The sequence below is a fragment of the Pantherophis guttatus genome, chromosome 5 (assembly GCF_059756535.1).
Source record: "Pantherophis guttatus breed Tessera chromosome 5, ASM5975653v1, whole genome shotgun sequence".
In the NCBI taxonomy this organism is placed as follows: Eukaryota; Metazoa; Chordata; class Lepidosauria; order Squamata; family Colubridae; genus Pantherophis; species Pantherophis guttatus.
In genome coordinates, this window is record NC_142067.1 from 98,138,728 (window position 1) to 98,157,003 (window position 18,276).

The 18,276-nt window shown below is 35.6% G+C and overlaps 1 protein-coding gene across 4 annotated transcripts in view; it reads left to right on the forward strand.

The window, feature by feature from the left end:
• The window catches only part of NCK2 (NCK adaptor protein 2), a 75,146-nt gene that overhangs the window by 38,980 nt on the left and 17,890 nt on the right, over positions 1-18,276 (forward strand). For all 4 annotated transcript variants that reach the window (XM_034419622.3, XM_034419612.3, XM_034419603.3 and 1 more), the window contains one exon: positions 9,402-9,643. In XM_034419622.3, the coding sequence (XP_034275513.1) occupies positions 9,418-9,643 (226 nt within the window). In that variant the 5' untranslated portion in view covers positions 9,402-9,417. The remainder of the gene's footprint in view (positions 1-9,401; positions 9,644-18,276) is intronic.

Sequence of the window (18,276 nt, forward strand, 5' to 3'; positions counted from 1 at the left end):
AAGTAATTTCTTCTGTTTGGCAGCGTTTTCAATTAAATTGTTCCATTTTACACATTTCTCAGGCATTCTAAAAGAGTGGAGTGACAGGACACATGCTCTGGCCCTACTGTTCCCCTGCTCCCCACAGCACTTCAGTTTCTTGTTCAAGGAAAAGGTTTGCATTTGGCTGACTGTAAATTACATGTATTATTTTAGCTGAGTACCGTAATGGCAACAACCTTACTGATTTGGAACAAAATTTCAATTGCATTCCCCACCCCCCACCCCTGGTAGGAATACAAGTCCAGTTATCTTCCATATACTGTATTTAGAATGCCTACAAAGGCACATCTGGATATAATATTACTTAAAGATTAAACTGGGGAGTAAATTGGTGGTAGCCTAGAAACCAAGAGACTTGAATTCTAGTCTGTCCTTAGGACAGGCCAACCTTAGGAATGAAAGCCAACCGAGTGACCTTGGGCCAGTCAATTTCTCCCAGCTCAACTCATAAGGTTGTTGTAGGGAAAATAGGAAGAGGAAGGAGCATTAGGTATGTTTCCTGGCTTTTAATTACTTCTAGAGTAATAAAAGTAGGATAAAAATCTAATAAATTAAAAGTTTTAGTAAGTAATCATGGACCTAGGTGACAAAATGGAAAACTACTTTCTGTTCTTTAGAGGTATTGAACCCTTAGACCTAGCCTGGTGTTTGTGATGAAAACCTGTGTGATAATCAAATCTGTTGTTAACACAAAAGTTTTGGTAGAATTGTCTAGAGCCATGATGGCGAACCTATGGCATATGTGCCCGAGGTGACACGCAGAGCCATGTCGCCTGGCATGCGCGGCTTCGCCCATTCTTCCGGGTTTCAGGCATGCAGGCACACACGACGATCAGCCAGAAACACAGAAGAGTAGCTGGCGGAAACCGGAAGTTCATTTTTGGGTGCATGGATGCGCCCTGGCAACTTCTCCTGGGTTGCAGGCCAGACGCATGCGCACTCCCCTTTTGGCACTCAGTGCCGAAAAAGTTCACCTTCACTGGTCTAGAGATTCTCATTCATCCAAGTCATGGTTGTCCAATTGCCTTTTTCAAGAGGCAATTGGGACTTTCTGGTTTTTCTTTGAAGACATTTCAAAACGTCTTCAAAGAAAAACCAGAAAGTTCAGTTGTCTCTTGAAAAAGCACTTTTGGGATGTTTTATAGAATTGTATAGTTTGAATTTGATATGGAAACCAAGTTTCTTTCCATGTCTTCTTATATCTATGTAGATATATGTAGGATTTTAGCTCTCAGGGAACTAATATCAAATATATTTCAGGAATAAAGCCAGCTTATCACTTGCTATATCTTAGGAAGCAGATAGAATATTTGTAGCTGAGAGTTGAACTGTGGAGTCTCTGGTGCTCTCTGAGCTTAATTGGGTTTTTTTTTTGCAGACGTTTCATTATCAAACTGGGTAACAACATCATCATCATCATCTGTGTTTATCTAGTTTGGTAATGAAAAGTCTGCAAGAAATCACCCAAGCTCAAAGAACAACAGATACGCAAGCAGTTTCAGCAACAAATCTTTAATTTAAAAATAACATGAAAATAGCAATTGTCTGCAGAAGGAAATTTTTGTAATGAGTTAAAATAATTGGATCTTTTCTGTGTCTTCGTAGCATTTTAAATTCAAGAGCAAGTAAGTTTGAGTAAGCTTATTTTTTTTTCTAATTCTAATTTTTATTTGCACACTTTTTCCTGAGTGTGTGAATGGAATGTAATCACTCTTTGAAAGATATGTAATAGATCCATGCAGTATTTCTAATTTTATTGGAAAGAAGTGCTTCAGAATGTGCAAAAATACAAATGCAGAAAATATGGTTTTCTTATTAAAGCAGATACATTTGTTTCTGACATAACGAGGGTGAACTGGAAGTCACTACAGAAACTTTGCAATCCTGGGAAAAGACAAGGTTACTTTAATGAGACAGGTTATTTTTCCCCTTGAACGTCAGCAAAAAGCAGAGAGACATTTTCTATTGCTGTTTTTAAATATTGACCAAATAAATATTGACCAAAGGGAGGCTGCTAGCTTGGTGCAATGTTATATAGTACATTAGAAATATTAACTGAAGCATAGACTGCAGTTTAAATTTGACTGGTGCCAGGTGTATGCCAGGGTGGTGAATGGAGCACAATAATGCTGTATTATCAAGGGAGCAGGAAAAAGTTGTTTCAGGTTACGTAGGAGAATTTTGCTTGTTTTTAAAGAGAGGACTTTGTTTGTTTTAAAGTATTTTTGAGTTCCTGATGTATCTCACACCCTTTCTCCAGTCTCTAGCATACCTGTATTCAAGACTGCTTATTAACTTGCATTACTCACTCTTGGCTTGCATTCATGGTCTGAAACCACACATTGGATCCAAGAAAAAAAAGGATTGTTGTTTTTTGCCAATTTTAAGTTTGTGCTAAACATTTTAAGGGTTGGTTGTCCTTTCAGATGAAATCATGTGAAAAAAATTGTCAGCTTGCCTTTGTTATAGATGTCTTTTTCTGATTATCACAGTTTAAGATAGGAACTGCAAATAATAATCTCATTACGTAATTAAGAATATATGATAGGATTATGTGCATAAAATAATCGGTGTACTGTGTAACTAATCGGGCATGCAACCAGCTTTCCTTTTGCAAAGGAACTATATTGTTGTTGTTGCCTCAAAAGTAAGCTAACTTGAGGTTTCCTGTAAGTAGGCCTGTGTAGGAAAGGACTTGTATGTTCTTTGGAGTGGCTGTGGGTTGAACTTTTTATCAGATATATTGTACAGTTAGGCAGAAGAGCAGGTGTTGGCATTGAAAATAAAAACTTTGAAAAGCGTGCCTAGCGTTTGCATTTTCAGAAAAAAGCAATGTAAATAAGGTACGTTATTTTGCATGGTTTATCTGACTTCATTATTGTAAAACAGCTTATCTATTTGAGGGAAATATTAAAAAATTATGATGAATAAAGATAATAAAAGTGTCTTCTCCCATGTGTTGGGTTGGAATAGGTAGCGGGTCATGCATGTTTGATTGTCTTTTAAAGGATTGCCTGGGCAATTTCTCTTTTCTTGTTTTCTTGTATTATATTATTGTTTATGCCACCGAGAGTTTTTGTAGAGTTGGGTGGCCTTAAGCATTTATAAAATAAAAGTAAATAAGAGAAAATATAACACTGTTCTAAGTTTTATCTGTTATAATTGGAAGTACATATCTTTTTATGCATTTTCAGTAACAGTTGGGATTTGGGAGGGGGAGAGGATTTGGAGACAATATAGGAATGCATACCAAGCTATTAGCATCCCTTATATCATATTTCTGTTCCTGGGATAGTATGGTTATTTTTGTGTGAAAATAGGAAAGTACAAGAAAATACTCAGGATCTTGATATATTTCTGCGATTTATTTTCTTCCAATCAGATTTCAGTTTTAAAGAAACTTTGGTAATAAATAAATACCTGTAAACACAGTTGATAACAACAGGCCTGATAACCTGGCTTATCAAAATGAGAACAACTCTCACTTGAGGTCAGTTTTTACGATTCAGGTTGGTTTTGCCTTTCAGTTATAGTACGAGTCTCTACCGATATTTCAGAGATTAAACATATGTTTAATGTATTATGTAAAATTTATGTTTTATGTATTAAACATACATACGTTTTTCTGGAAATAAATATGGCACTGGAAACATTTGAGTATCTGTTTCTAAGTAATTTCGTAAGCAACAACATACTCATTATCAGTATGGAACATCTTTGTGCTTGTGCATTAGTCTCATGGGTGCACCGATAGATGTAGTAAGATAAGTTTGATCCAAAATGGAATGGCTTCTAAGCTAATTCATACAATATCTTGCACAATCAACTTTGCTTAGTAACCGGTTTGTTTAGATAGAGTATCACAATTTATTTGCTGTTGCACAAATGATTCCTTTCTCTGAATGGGCTGTTTTATTGTTCGCATATTTAAAAGTGTACTACCAAAAATAAATATGGACCCCTTATCTGGCAAACCAATCAGTGTGTGTGTGATTGGTGCAGGTATTTTGTATCAGAGTGGGACCTTCAATTCTGAAATTCATAAAGTAGTAAGTTGGGTATTTATAGAGAAATAGTTGATTTCAAAGGAAATAATAATGGAATTGTATTAACCTTTTATGTAGAGAAGCATGGCTAATTTGTTTTGAAATTACAGCATTTGAAAGTTATTGAATTCTTATTGTAAATGTAAAATAAAGACTTATTACAAAGTAGACAGTAAAATATAGCAAAAACATGACTTTATACAGTAGCAAAAGAATACATTAGTTTTAGATAAGGGCTTGTTACAGTGAATAAAATCATATCAAGTATGGTTATCTATCAGGTAGAAAGCTTATCTGTCTATCCACCAGCAAGCAGAACACCTGTGATAGAAGAGTTTAGATGAATTAGAAACTATGCTCGCTTTCTTATTTGTCACCTTACTTACGCTAAGCTTGTCTATTTTTTAGAAATTTGGAACTACGCAGCACCAATACTTTAAGGAATCAATTCCTTAAAGTTAATTTGACTCTTACACAGCAGACCAATTTTAAGGTCATGCCGAAACATGTCCGTCCACAGTCATGAATAGCAAAAAGATGCTCATTTGAGATTGAAATTTTCCTTTTTTTCAAATCACTTTGGAGCATTCACAGCCCTATTTTGTATGTATCTTGCTTCAGGGGGCTGGTGTTAATAATGATAAAAAATTACATCACTTTGACATCACTTTTTCTTCTTTTCTCTTAACATTCTTCTATGTGGCAATCTTCCTGTATGTCACAATTTTCAGTCATTGTCATTAATGACTGAAAATCGCCCGGTTCGCTCCCACAGAGTTGGCCTCCTCAGGGTACTTTCGGCTAGACAATGTCGATTGGTGACCCCTAGGGGGAGAGCCTTCTCTGTGGGAGCCCCTACCCTCTGGAATACATTACCCCTGGAGCTCCAGATAATCCCCGACCTCTGAACCTTCTGCCGGGCCTTGAAGACCTGGCTCTTCCAACGGGCGGGCCTGGGTTGACTCTAAATTGATTTTGTAGCTTTTTAAATTCTTAAATCTTAAATTTGAATTTGTATTCCCATGTTTAACCTTATTTATTGGATATTCTGCTTTAATTTGTCTTTTAACTTTTGTATTTTCTGTTTCTTATTGTTGTGAGCTGCCCTGAGTCCTTCGGGAGAAGGGCAGCATACAAATCCAATCAATCAATCAATCAATCAATCAATCAATCAATAAATAAATACATAAATACATACATACATACATACATACATACATACATACATACATACATACCCAAAAGAAATTAATAGTGTGTGTGGTACTGTTATGTACACTATGGTGTACAACTGTATAGAACTATAAAATATTTTTAGTGCTTTCTCAATATTTCAAAGGAATGAAATCATTCTGAGAAATAAGGCTTTTTCCTCTTGTGAATATTACATTATGCTAAAAACCTGTGTAACAAAAACTTCTGTTTTTATTGGAGTATTAGCAAATTCCTGTGTGTTACAAAATTCTGTTTAGAAATGGCATTGAAAACTAATTAGATAATCAAAATTTATAGCAAACTACTTTATGGTGGATATGCTTTAAGACTGAATAGGAAAATTCAGTGTAATATAGAATTGGTAGTTCCACATGTCCAGCGGCAATTATGTCTTCCTTCTCAGAAGATGTTGGCAAAAGTCCTAGCTTTCTTGATCAAGTGTGCTATTTTTTAATTTTGTGTATTGTTTTAAAGGAAAAGTACTATGGTAAAAACCATGTAATAACATGACAAAGAATTTGATTTGAGCACCAGTAAAAGTGGCACAAAAGATAGAATACTGAATACAAAGGATTTTATTACATATACTTATGTCCATAGCTAGCATTACCGAAATTCACTAAAACTTACATGCTGCTATAGTGGTTGTTTTTTTGCATTCTTACTTGTTTTCCTAAAAATAAGACCTATCCCGAAAATAAGCCCTAACATGTTTTTTTACGTGGGCACCTAATATAAGCCCTACCCTCAAAATAAGCCTTACTTAAGATCCTGCACAGCCAGCTGCCTGTTCATTCCATCTGGTTGCTCGTGGTGCTGCAGCCACAAAGCAAGGAAGACTAGTAGAGCTGCCCCAAGTGCTCTGCACCTCTTACCTTGGGGCCCCCGACACTTGCCTCAGAGCAGCAGCACTGACAGCCATGTGAACCAGGAGCCCACGTGGCCGACTACTTCTGCTTGCTCATGGTCACAACGGAGCAGGAGGCTGAATGATGTGGTGCCACAGCCACATGGTGAGGCAGGTGTCGGTGCGTTGGTATCCTGGCTGCGGGGGCCCTGAGGTAAGCTCCACGACACTGCCTCGCGGTAGCAGCACTGGCACACCACGCGGCCTCCTGCTCCGCCACAAGCAAGCAGAAGAAGTGAGTCTCCTGTACATGGGGAAAAAATAAGACACCCTCTGAAAATAAGCCCTAGAGCTGCAGTGGCACAGTGGTTAGACTGCAGTTCTGTAGGCTACTTCTTCTGACTGCTGGCTGCCAGCAATTTAGCAGATAGAATCTCACCAGGCTCAAGGTTGATTCAGCCTTCCATCCTTCCGAAGTGGGTAAAATGAGGATCCAGATTGTTTGGGGCAATATGCTGACTCTGTAAACCACTTAGAAGGGGCTGTAAAAGCATTGTGAAGAGGTATATAAGTCTAAGTGCTATTCCTAGTGCTTATTTTGGGACCCAAAAGAAAATAAGACCTAGTTTTATTTTCAGGCATACACGGTATTTAATTTCTTTTCATTTTATTGCCTACTGTGTCATACCTTCATAAAGCTTACTTTTTGCTGTGTTCCTTCCCTTCCACCACCACCATCCCTATGATATTAAAATTATTTTCAATGAGTTCTAATTAATAAAAATTGTGAGAAATAATTTAATATTAATAAGATTAAATAATCATAAATATTTTTGCAAAAAGAAAAATGGCTTGGAGATTGTTACAGACCAAATAAAAATTCCTTCAGAACTCCTTGGGGAAAAAATAAAACGTTGACATTTATCAACAATTGTTGCTAAAAATTGGATCTACTTTTCTCACTTTGGTGTTGTAAGTTTTTTATCTAACCACTATGTCCAGAAAGTCCAGTTTTTGATATTTCAGATATGCGGAAAGATTATAGGCACATTTAACATGCAGTCCATTGATAATACTATTGAAGCAGGACCAAAATGTGATACTAATAAGACTAAACTATATGAATCAATGTTCTTTCTAACCTCTAAGATACAGCTCCAATATCAAGGAACCTAATTTCACATTGGTTAAAAAGTGACCTCTCTGTTTTATAATGAAAAGATATTCCAGTTCAGTATTCCAGAGATTGCATATATAACTAATATCGGCTTTCTTCAGCTTCTAATAAAAAGGGATGATAGCTCAGGAAGCAGTTAAATCAGAGGTGTCAAACTCAAGGTCTTTTGGCCAGATCCGGCCCACGGAGTCCTTAGATCTGGCCTGTGGGGCTGCCCTGGAAACAGCTCATGCCCCTCCCGAGCTCCGTTTTCACTGACAGAGGGTTGCAGGAGGCCGTTGCAGCCAAAAACAGAGCTCGGGAACCCATTTTCTCTGGAAGAGTGCTCAGGCCACCACAGGTGCCCCTGACAGTAACGTTGAGCTGGCCATGCCCACCTCAGCCCCTCAAGGTCAAGCATAACCCTGATGCGGCCCTTAATGAAATCGAGTTTGACACCCTTGAGTTAAATGGTCAAAAACATTTAAAGGCTGTGAAACTTCAGAAGCATCATTAGCCCCTGCATCATTAAACAAATAGCAAATGCTCAAGTAACTACAGGAAAAATGTGTAACACAGCTTTTTAATTCTGAAAGTTTTAAAAATGGCTTCCTTGCAGTGAAATAATTGTGAGATATCCAGTTTGCAAAAACAAAAAACCCCACCACCAGATTTAGATGCTATTTTTATGCTGGGATTATCCCATAGTGTAAGTATTTATAGGTACATATATCAAAATCAGTTCTGCAATAATGCATTTTCCGCTAGATTGGGGAAAGCTCTCAGAAATGAAAGTAGTTGTTAAAAATCTCAATAACCACTTTATCAAGAAAAATGATTTATAATTAGAACTTTGCCTGCCATAAGAACATTTGTCATACTAATTCATTAAAGCTGACAAGCTAAGGATATTTTTTTAAAAAAACCTTTCACCTGAAATTTCTAGTAAAATCGGATTAGAAATCCAGCAATATACTTTTTAAAGTAAACTGGAAAACTATTGGGAGAAGACGACTTCCTCAGTTTCATAGGTCTAATTGCAGAAATTGTTTGGAGCAAAAGAAGTAGAGCAACATTAATAAATTGGTCCTATATTGAATATGGCATATTCACTTTAAAAGGGAATGAATTGTTTGTTTTTGACAAAGAATTACTACCATATAGTTAATTTTAAATGTTGATTATTAGATTTGGAGTTTATACATATTCCGATTTGTATTCTGCAAGGATTTGTTGGGCAAACAGCTAGACCCAAGGAGAAGAGTTTAAACTAGTTACTTTATTGTTTTGTTTTATTGCCTATTTCACAGGAATCTTCCCAGCCTGGTAGTTTGCCCCTGAACTAGATAAGGTTTATTGGCATTGAAAGGTCAGACCTTGCTCTCTTGTGTCTACTAATGATTCCAGACTAATCCCCACTTGACCCATTCTCCTGATTGGGACAGTTTCTCTCCCGACAGGATTTCACAGTATTGCTGTGCTTAATTTGCCATATCAGCATCTAGGTTATGAATTAGCTAATTTTCAGAAATATGAACTGGATAAGTTTTATGATACATTAATAATGCTTGTGTTCTGTGGTCAAGTCAGTGCAGTGGGAGGGATGAAGAATGTTAAATAAAAGGAGCAGAAATAATGAAGTTGCTTAGGAAAATCTATAGCACAAAGATATTTTACCTGTGTATTATTAAGGGGAATTGTATTTCTGTTTAATGGGGAAATATTCATGTAGAAAAACCTGCCTGTCATTCATTAGAATTACAAAGATGACATGTGAGGATTGAACTCTGTTCCCTTAGAATTATTAGTAGCATATTGTGCTAAGCTGAGCATAGTCTATGAGCCAGTTTGTCATGAAGTTGAAAAAAAATATGGCACTCTGTTGTGCTTTTAAGGCTTTCGGTTTCTTCTGTTCTTTTCACTAACTATCGAGATTGCAGAGAATATATTTCAGTGAATTTGTATTTTACGTGTGGTAAATGACTTGATCACTATATTCTTTAAAATATTTTCTAACATTTTTCAGGCCTTAAAGTTTGAATGAACGGTGAAGGAACTCGTGAGTGTTTCAATACATCTATTTGTTTTATGACAGACAGACTCCATGAAAGATGACAGAAGAAGTTATTGTTATAGCGAAGTGGGATTATACTGCCCAACAGGATCAAGAACTTGACATAAAAAAGAATGAACGCCTCTGGCTGCTGGATGATTCTAAGACATGGTGGAGGGTAAGAAACGCAGCTAACAAAACAGGATATGTGCCATCAAATTATGTGGAGAGAAAGAACAGCTTGAAGAAAGGCTCCTTGGTTAAAAATCTAAAAGACACATTGGGTAAGTTCTTATCTAAAATCTGAGTTAATTTTACAAATATTTTATTCAAATATTTAGCTGGAGTATCATATTAAGGTCTTGTTTTTCTTTTTTAACGAGTATAGGTATAGTTTCTGTTAATTCAGAATATAGATAGAAGAGGATTTCAATTTGCGAATAGGTTGGGGGCGGGGGGTTGGTAGAGAAAACCAAAACCATTTTTATTCTTCCCTAATGGGAAGTGATTATTGCCTCATTGAAAGAAAATCAGAAATTGGGGCATTTGCTTTTAAATGTACTCCAAAGTTTTCTGTTATGAAGATATCCATGTTTTGTATGTTTTTATTTTATTTATCTATTTACCCTGACATTTGTAAATTGCCTTCTCCATGGATCCATTACATTTGAAACTCAAGGTAGTCATCTAATCTTTATTACTCTGAATAGGTGTTTTCGGTTCAGTGGCACCTTCTGCCCTAAAGGCTTGCCGAAAAGCAGTCTCAACGTGTTTGCTGGGAAGGGGGGTGTATCTTAACCTTGGGGGGAACAGGCTATTCTTGAACTAGGGAGCTTCTATGGTGTAGGCTTATTTCTAAATTCTTCCCATTTAACATCTTAAATGGAAGGATTCTTGTCCAGGATAAAGTGAGCAATTAGATTCTACCTGGAGCAGTTGGTCCTGAGGTAATAAAGGAACAAACCATAAAAGATTTCAGCACTATTGTGAATTGGATCTAGGCGCCAACAGGAAATCAGTGCTGCTCTTGCAGTATGGTATTGTGCTGTATTGATTCTGGCTGATCAGCAAATAGGCAGTTCCCTTTTGAACCAGGTATATGAGTAACTTGCGAGACTCCCACGGCCTAGAAAAGTGTGCAGTGCAATTAGTTCCCAGTCATGCATCCCTTAGAGAACAATGGGAATGGGAATTGTGATCAAGTAGTGCTTTATGTAGCATATTTTACACTGCTTATATATGTTAGTTGAAAAAAAACTGGAATAATCTTATAAATTAAATTCTGTAAGTAACATTGTACTGTTAATAGAACATTATTTCTTCCATCTAGCATAACTCATGCTGTTTTCTGACATCATTTTTCTTTGTTTTCATGTCTCCTACTTCACATAATTGGCTCTTATTGATAGAATGAAATAACAGAGACAGACGAATGACAAGAGTAATTGTTTTAAGAATAATTAAGTCATACCACAGAGTAGAAACTCAACAAGCATTAGTTTCTGACTTTCCAGAGCCTCATTTTACTAAAGGCCTATATAGTCTACTATAAACAGCCTAATTTATTAGCTCTCATCCAGCTTTAATGCTTCAAATTTGGCCCTGGAGAAGGCTAGTTGGGCCTCATAGGGCAATATCTTCTTGGGGAATCATCCTAAAACTCTGTACTACACTTAACTATTTCTTTCTTTCTTTCTTTCTTTCTTTCTTTTTCTTTCTTTCTTCTTTCTTTCTTTCTTTCTTTCTTTCTTTCTTTCTTTCTTTCTTTCTTTCTTTCTTTCTTTCTTTCTTTCTCCCCCCTCTCTCCCTCCCTCTCTCCTTCTCTCTTTTCTTTTATCAAATTTATGGCCACCCGTCTTACCACAGGCTAACTCTTATACCTAAGCAATCAATATGGCCAATCATCCCACTACTGTGATTCTAGGTGGCAAACAGAAAATTAAAAACCACAACCCAGTTGTTTAAAATAAACAGCCAAGGCTATCAACAGAAAACCTTCTTAACATCTAATACATTCAGAATTCACAATTAGTAAAAACAACGAAAAAAAACAATCAATGGAGTTTGCTTAATATCCTGGCCCAAATGCTGTGTGGAGCAATTATGTCTTTAAATCTTGAGAAAGATCACCATGTTTGAGGCTATCTGGATTTCTGGGGGGAGATGTTATTTCAGGTGGTCAGCACAGGAGCAGAAAAAGGCACAACATCATAAGTTGACATGTTTAATAGACAGGACGTCGAGCATGTCCACTAAGTCAGTTCTGATGATGTGAACAGAAATAATTGGGAGATTATAGCTACTATTAGTCTTATGTAGAGTTAAATCAGTAAGGATTGTGGTCATCTGAAGCTCGGTGTTAAAACTATCTCTATAGTGATTTGTCTCCTTCTTCCCAGTAAGATCTGTTGGCTCAGTGGCCTTCTGTTATTGTTCTGTGGTAACAGTTTGTAATCATTCTGTGAAGACAAAGGTAGATATCAATTTTTCTTTATCACTTGCAACAGTGAATCAATTTAGTTTTGTCTATAATAATGGCCTAGCCATGGAATAGAAACATTGATTGTTCCAAAATGCTCATCAACAAATTATTGGAATCTGGTGAAAAGGTAACTGTAGATGTACAGACAAGTGTGAATTTGCATTAAACCAAAGATTTGTTCATAGTTTGTTTAAAGTATCCTGCAGATTCAAGGTTTTAGGATACATAGATAACTCAGTGTTTTAGGACTGCCAGTAAGATCTCAAACATTATGATTAATATTTTATCGATTTTATACCTTGTCCATTTTAAAGGGTTTCAAAGTTAAACATGAACATTAAGCCCCCTTTTTCCTGATTATTTTGTTACTAATTATCAATAATATTATGCCTTTGCTAAAGAGAATGTGAATTATCATGTTATAGGACTGAAATTCCCATGCTTTTCTTTAACCTGGTATTTGTAAATCATTCAAAGCTTATTCACATCATGCTGAACATAGATTGTAGTTTATCATTAAAAAACTGATTTAAATATATAACAACAAATTAATTAAAAGCCATAGTTTCATATTGGTGTGAGGGTTGCCACTGAATTGTGCTCATAACTTTTAAATTAACTTTTTAATTTTTTTTATATAATTTGGGACCAGAATTTTCCTTGATACTTGAGATATCAGATTAGAAAACTTAGTTTTTGGAGCTTCTGAATTGTGAAAACAAAAAAATCTAGACATAGTCTAGACTAGAGTATTCATGAAGTGGCCAGTATTTTATTTTTTGCACTTGAGTTAGAATACCGAAAATTATCTCTAGGTTCAGCTTTCAATTAACAACTATTAAGTATGGTGCCAATTTTGAAATCATGAGGGCAAAAATGACAGTTGCTTCTGTAAATTGCAAATAAAAGAAATCTTTTTTTTCCTGCAGAAGTGCTTTGGCAAAACCTGCTGGCCAAGATTTTACCAAAGAATAGACATAAGTTATACATGAAAGTTATTATCAGATTTTGTTACTGAACTTTGCTGTAAAATCTTTGCTTTAAAAAAAAGAATAGCTTTTTTTGTATATTTGAACTAATATAGCTTCATAATTATTTTAATGCCTGATGTTACCAATGTCACTAGCATAAACGGCCTTGCTCTTTTCTTGCAGTTTTCCATTTGTTTGATGTGAAAGACATTATATGAGTATTGAGTGTGGCTTACTTTTTCCTTTTCCACTTAACTTCCTGTTTATTTTAAAAGCTTGATAGAAACTGTCAGCTATTTCCTTTTGTGAGGCAATACAGCTTGTTAGCTGTATCAATGCTTTACATTTTGCCCCTCCTCATTTCACCACCAAAAGGAAACGAAACATTTGTTTAGACACTGGCTTTGTCTTCATTTTGTTATTTCTCTGAAATCTGCCCTAACATTTTTAATTATTTTCCTGAAGGCTTTGGTTTACATATATTTGTATCTGGAATTAATATGACTATTGCAGATTAAAACAATTAGCACAGTCTATGTCTTGGGAAATTGAAGTCTTAGTACTTCTGGACCTTCTTTAAGTTGAAGAAGTGGGCTACAGTCTCACTTGAGAGATTGTGCTGTAGCCCTAATATTTTTTACATCAGTTTCACTTTCATTCTTAGATTCATTTCAGATACATGGAATTGGAAGTGGAAATTGTGTAGAATTCTTTTTTAACTCAGCTGACTTGCCAGGTGTAAACCATCACTGGATATTGATGTTGAACTCAATGGTTGACTAACATAACATTAAAGCTTTGAGCTATAATTTGATCTAATGGGATCAGTCTTGCAGTCAACCAAGTAATCAGACTTATTCAGCAGATTCCTGGCTTTTCTATTTCTTTTCTATTTTTTTCTTTTTGGAATTCAGAAAAATTGACAGGACACAAACAATATCAGCAGTAAGGCTAAGATTCTAGATTCAGACATGATGATCATATAGTAGTTTAAATAAAGTAAGATTTGTAAACCAGCACCAAATTGCAGCTTCAGTTACAGTGTCATTTGTTGCCAAAATTAATCATGGTTTCTTTCTTAGCATAGGTGCACATACCATGCAGATCCTTAAAATAAAAGCCATGGTTTGATAGCATCACATGCAAATTGTACCAGTAACTGATATATCCAACAATGATTTGCAAATACAATTTTTATTTCTAACTGGCTGCACTGTCTTAAGTGGCTGAAGGAGGCTAAAAGTGCTTGTCCTTTTACATGACTCTAGTATCTTTTAGTGGAGCTTATTCATACATTAAGCTGAAAATCATACGTATATGTACTGGTGTGAATAAATTCTTACATTTTCTACTCCCTCCCTAAAACAAAACGAAATGAAATGAAATAGAAAAGCCTGACAATGACGGCATATCAAATCATTTTTAAAGTTAAATGACATTGGAACAATGTCTGCATGCCACTGTAATAGAATTGTTTCACTTGAAATTTTAGACCTCCAAATATTTAAATACAATTGTATTGTGTAAGTGCAAATGTCAAATACGTCCTGTTTCACTGGGGGTTACCATACTTCTAGAAATGACCTTAATAAAGCAACCAAAAACACTTATATTATTCATTCATTTGTATGAATGAATATTTAAATGTATTGTGTATTGGCCTTCCTACTTCAATGGGCTCTGGGCAGCATACAGAAATAGAAAAAATGGAAATAGCTCAAAACATTGAATTCAATAGACAGCCCAGATTAAAATAATATAATAGACAGCAAAAACAACAAAACAAAACAGGGTCATTGTGGGGATAGTGGAAATGCTCTAATTAGAATCATAAAATGACAAGAAATTAAGTATTCAGCATCAAATGACTGGGCCTGGAAGAGGTACAAGAAGAGTATTAGAAACTAATTTTGTTGGGCTGAGTTGATGGCCCTGCAGCTATTGATCAAAAATTAGGGAAATTATTTTTAGCAGTTTTCATTTTAGCACTATTTATATAGTAATATTAGTCGTTAGTACTATATTAAGTAGTAATAAATATGCCAGTTTGGTGTAGTGATTAGGCATTGGGCTAAAAACCAGGAGATCATGAGTTCTAGTCCTGCCTTTGTCCAAAATCTGATTTTGGGCCTGTCGTTCTTTCTCTCAGCCCAAGAAGGAAGTAGGAAGATGCAACCCACTTTTGTGATATTGCTAAGACGACGGAGAAGCAGAGATTTGTCCTGGCAGCCTCCTAGAATCAAGGATAACCTGAAATTTCACACATGTACAAATTTTCCCTCTCCCACCCAATTGCACCTTTTTCCTCTGAGAGCTGCTAAGGGAATAAGATTCATATAAGAATGTATCCTCCTATAGCAGTTTTTGGAGCATCTCCTCAGTTAGGATCAGTATTCTGGATCGTGTCCTCATAATATTGACGTGGTTGATTCCGAGCTGTCTGCTAATACCCATATTCTGTTTTAACCAGAAACGGTACAGTTGGAGCATTTAGGTACTTTTTGGGATTTCCATTTAGCCATACATTGGTTCTGATGTAATAGGCCAATTGTCCTTAGGTCTACAAATGTTGGAAGAGTTTTTGGTTGTGCAAATCTCTCCTTTAAAAAAAATTGGTCAGCTCTTTGCAGGATTTGAACTGTAGCAATTTCTTAAGGCTTGCTAAAGCTACATGCTGCTTTTAACAGGTTTTGAACTGTAATCTCCAGTCACAGTCAGACTGGCAAATTTAAGTAATTGTAGCAAATGTAGTCTAGACTGACTAGAGGAAATCAGATTGTGTGCTATTTATAATGGGTTATTTATGTTTGGGGCAGTCTTGGATCCCACATTGGGGAGAAGAAACACATAATTTTTAAAAATAATATACATGTTTATTCAGATTTAGTAAATATACATTTTAAAAATGATTCCTAAATGTAAATATATATACCGTAGATAGGTAAAATGTTCAGTGTTCAATTAAAATGAATAATGACATTTGTGAAAACCTAATGTGGCTAATATAAAAAATAGTGTATTTTAATTTTTAAAAGTTTTTGAAACTAAATATTTTTATGAAATAATACCTATTTTTGGAAGGAATTTGTTAGTTCCTTCTTTCTAGGTCTGAGAGAGTGACTGAGCTGGTTACGTGTCAAGCTGGTTGTGTGTCAAGCATAACATTATAGGTGTCATATGGCATTTTTGTAGGAAGCCCAGAGACTTTTAACTTGGTGCTATAGAAATGTATAAATAATTAAAATGTCAATGAAAACATTATTTCATCATAAAATGATGTGATTTATATGAATAGCAATATTGTTCGGGTTTCTGCTTTTACTTTTTTCAGCTTGATAGATTCTTTCTCTTCCACTGGACTTTATGTATTAAAACTCTTAAGGAACATATAGCAATAATCAAGACATCCTTTTCATCTTTCAGAACAATGATATTTTTGGAAGATAGATGCCTGATTTAAAGCAATTCTATCCACCATCCACTAACATAGCTGTCAAGACTTTCTAAGCAGCTGTTGATTTTCTCCATGAAATCTTGTTTTATTCCTTCTCCCTCTCCACCCCCCCCCCCACACACTACTCTGCCAACTGAGACTAATGGTATGAAAACGGTTTTCTCTTAAACAGCATCATTTCATTTCCTGTTTAATTTTAGTTCTGAAAGTAATATACAAACTTTGGACGTGTGTATATGTATATCTGGGAAGTGTTTTTATTTTGTTCTCAGATTTCAACAAATCTGCTCATCATTACAATATTGTGCTATCAAGCACATCAAACTGAAAACATCTGCATCTTCATTTTCTTTCCTAAAATATAAAAAGCTTTAGCTAGACGTTGACTGGTACTGTCATGCCTTTGGATAATCGATTTCAATTATTTACCCTTTCAGCAATATATTACATTACGAGTACATTGGCATCTTTAATCAAACTTTTTCTCCACTGGATTAGGCTAAGCAAAGTATACCAGGGCTTTTTTTGGAGGCCGTCTTCTAAAAACTAGTGAAAGCTGTCAGGACAAAAAAACTGTTGCCATGTATTTAAATCTATATATTGCTGAAACTTTTGTGTTTGTTTGACTGTAACTTTTAATTAGCAAAACAGTGCATCATAGGGCAAGAGTTTTTGAATGAACATACCACAAATGGATTAACTTGCAGCATGCATTCAAAATCCAGGACCCATGGCTCCTGCAGGTTTGAAATCTGGCAAAGTTGTGGCATTTCAGTGCTTTCATGGTCATTTGCAGTTGCTTCCGATTCCACTGAATTTTTGCCTTTTTGGGGTCCTTCTGTTTAGGTAAGGAAATAATCTTTGAAATGATAGTCCAACAGGTCATGGGTTTAAAATTAAACATCATTCATATGTTTACTTTCCTGGCATGTTATTTAATACATTCTCCCTTTTATCACATTGAAATAATATTATTTGATGTCAATGTAGGGAGTTGTCTGAGGGCTTCATTTAAAGCTTTTGTGAAATAATAGAAACATTAACTTTTTTTTCTAAAGGTACAAAAATGCTGTTTTGCTTAGCAACTACATTCTCTTGTAATCCTTTCTATAATTACAGAGAATAAGCTTAATTCCGTATATGTGTATAGACGCATGGTCTTAATCCTCAAACAAAGGGAGCCAAACCAGACTTTATACATTGTAATGTAAAAAGCAGAGCTTTTGACTATAATTTCCAATGCTGTTGAAAAGTCCCATGCTGTTCCTATGTAGATATCTACAATTTTTATATAAGATTTAATAGTTTTGTTTGTAGCTGTATCACATGTACACATTAGTAAAATGAACAATTAAAACCTAATATTAAAAATTGTAGCATTAAAAGTATCAGCATAATGCAGATTCAGTTGAGCAGTAGGGAAAAAAATACACAATACATTTTTAAAAGCTGAGGGAAGTAAATCTGTCATTGAACCAGCCACTTTGAAAGAGGCCGTCAGTGTACACCCTTGCTCAAGCAGATGTCACTAAAATTGTTGTTTTAAAAAGCTATAGCTCTTTTTAAGGAAATATTGTTGAGAATATGATCAGCAGACCGCTACAGGAAATCTAAGTGAAACGGAGTATCTGGATCTCTGTCAGTCAAGATTCAGATAAGAGTATGGCTAGAAACCACATATGTTAGACAATCTTTGACAAGATCAGGATAGAAAGTTACTTCTAGTCTTACTTCATGCCTTGCCAGACTTCAGTACCATGGTATTCATCTTGGCCTGCTGGGAGCAATGTACCATGTTTCGATGGTTCCCCTTTTCTAGTATCTGGTTTTATTCAGTTGTGGTAGGAGGGAGTGGTTAAGCCTTAGATTTGTCTGATACAGAGATCTGTCCCATCCCCCCCCCCCCGCTGTTTAACATCTATCCCAAGCCACTGTGTCATATCATCTGTAGGCAGTGTGTGAGGTCATCAGTATAACTCGTAACTGAATAGGAGGTGTAGTGCCCCAATA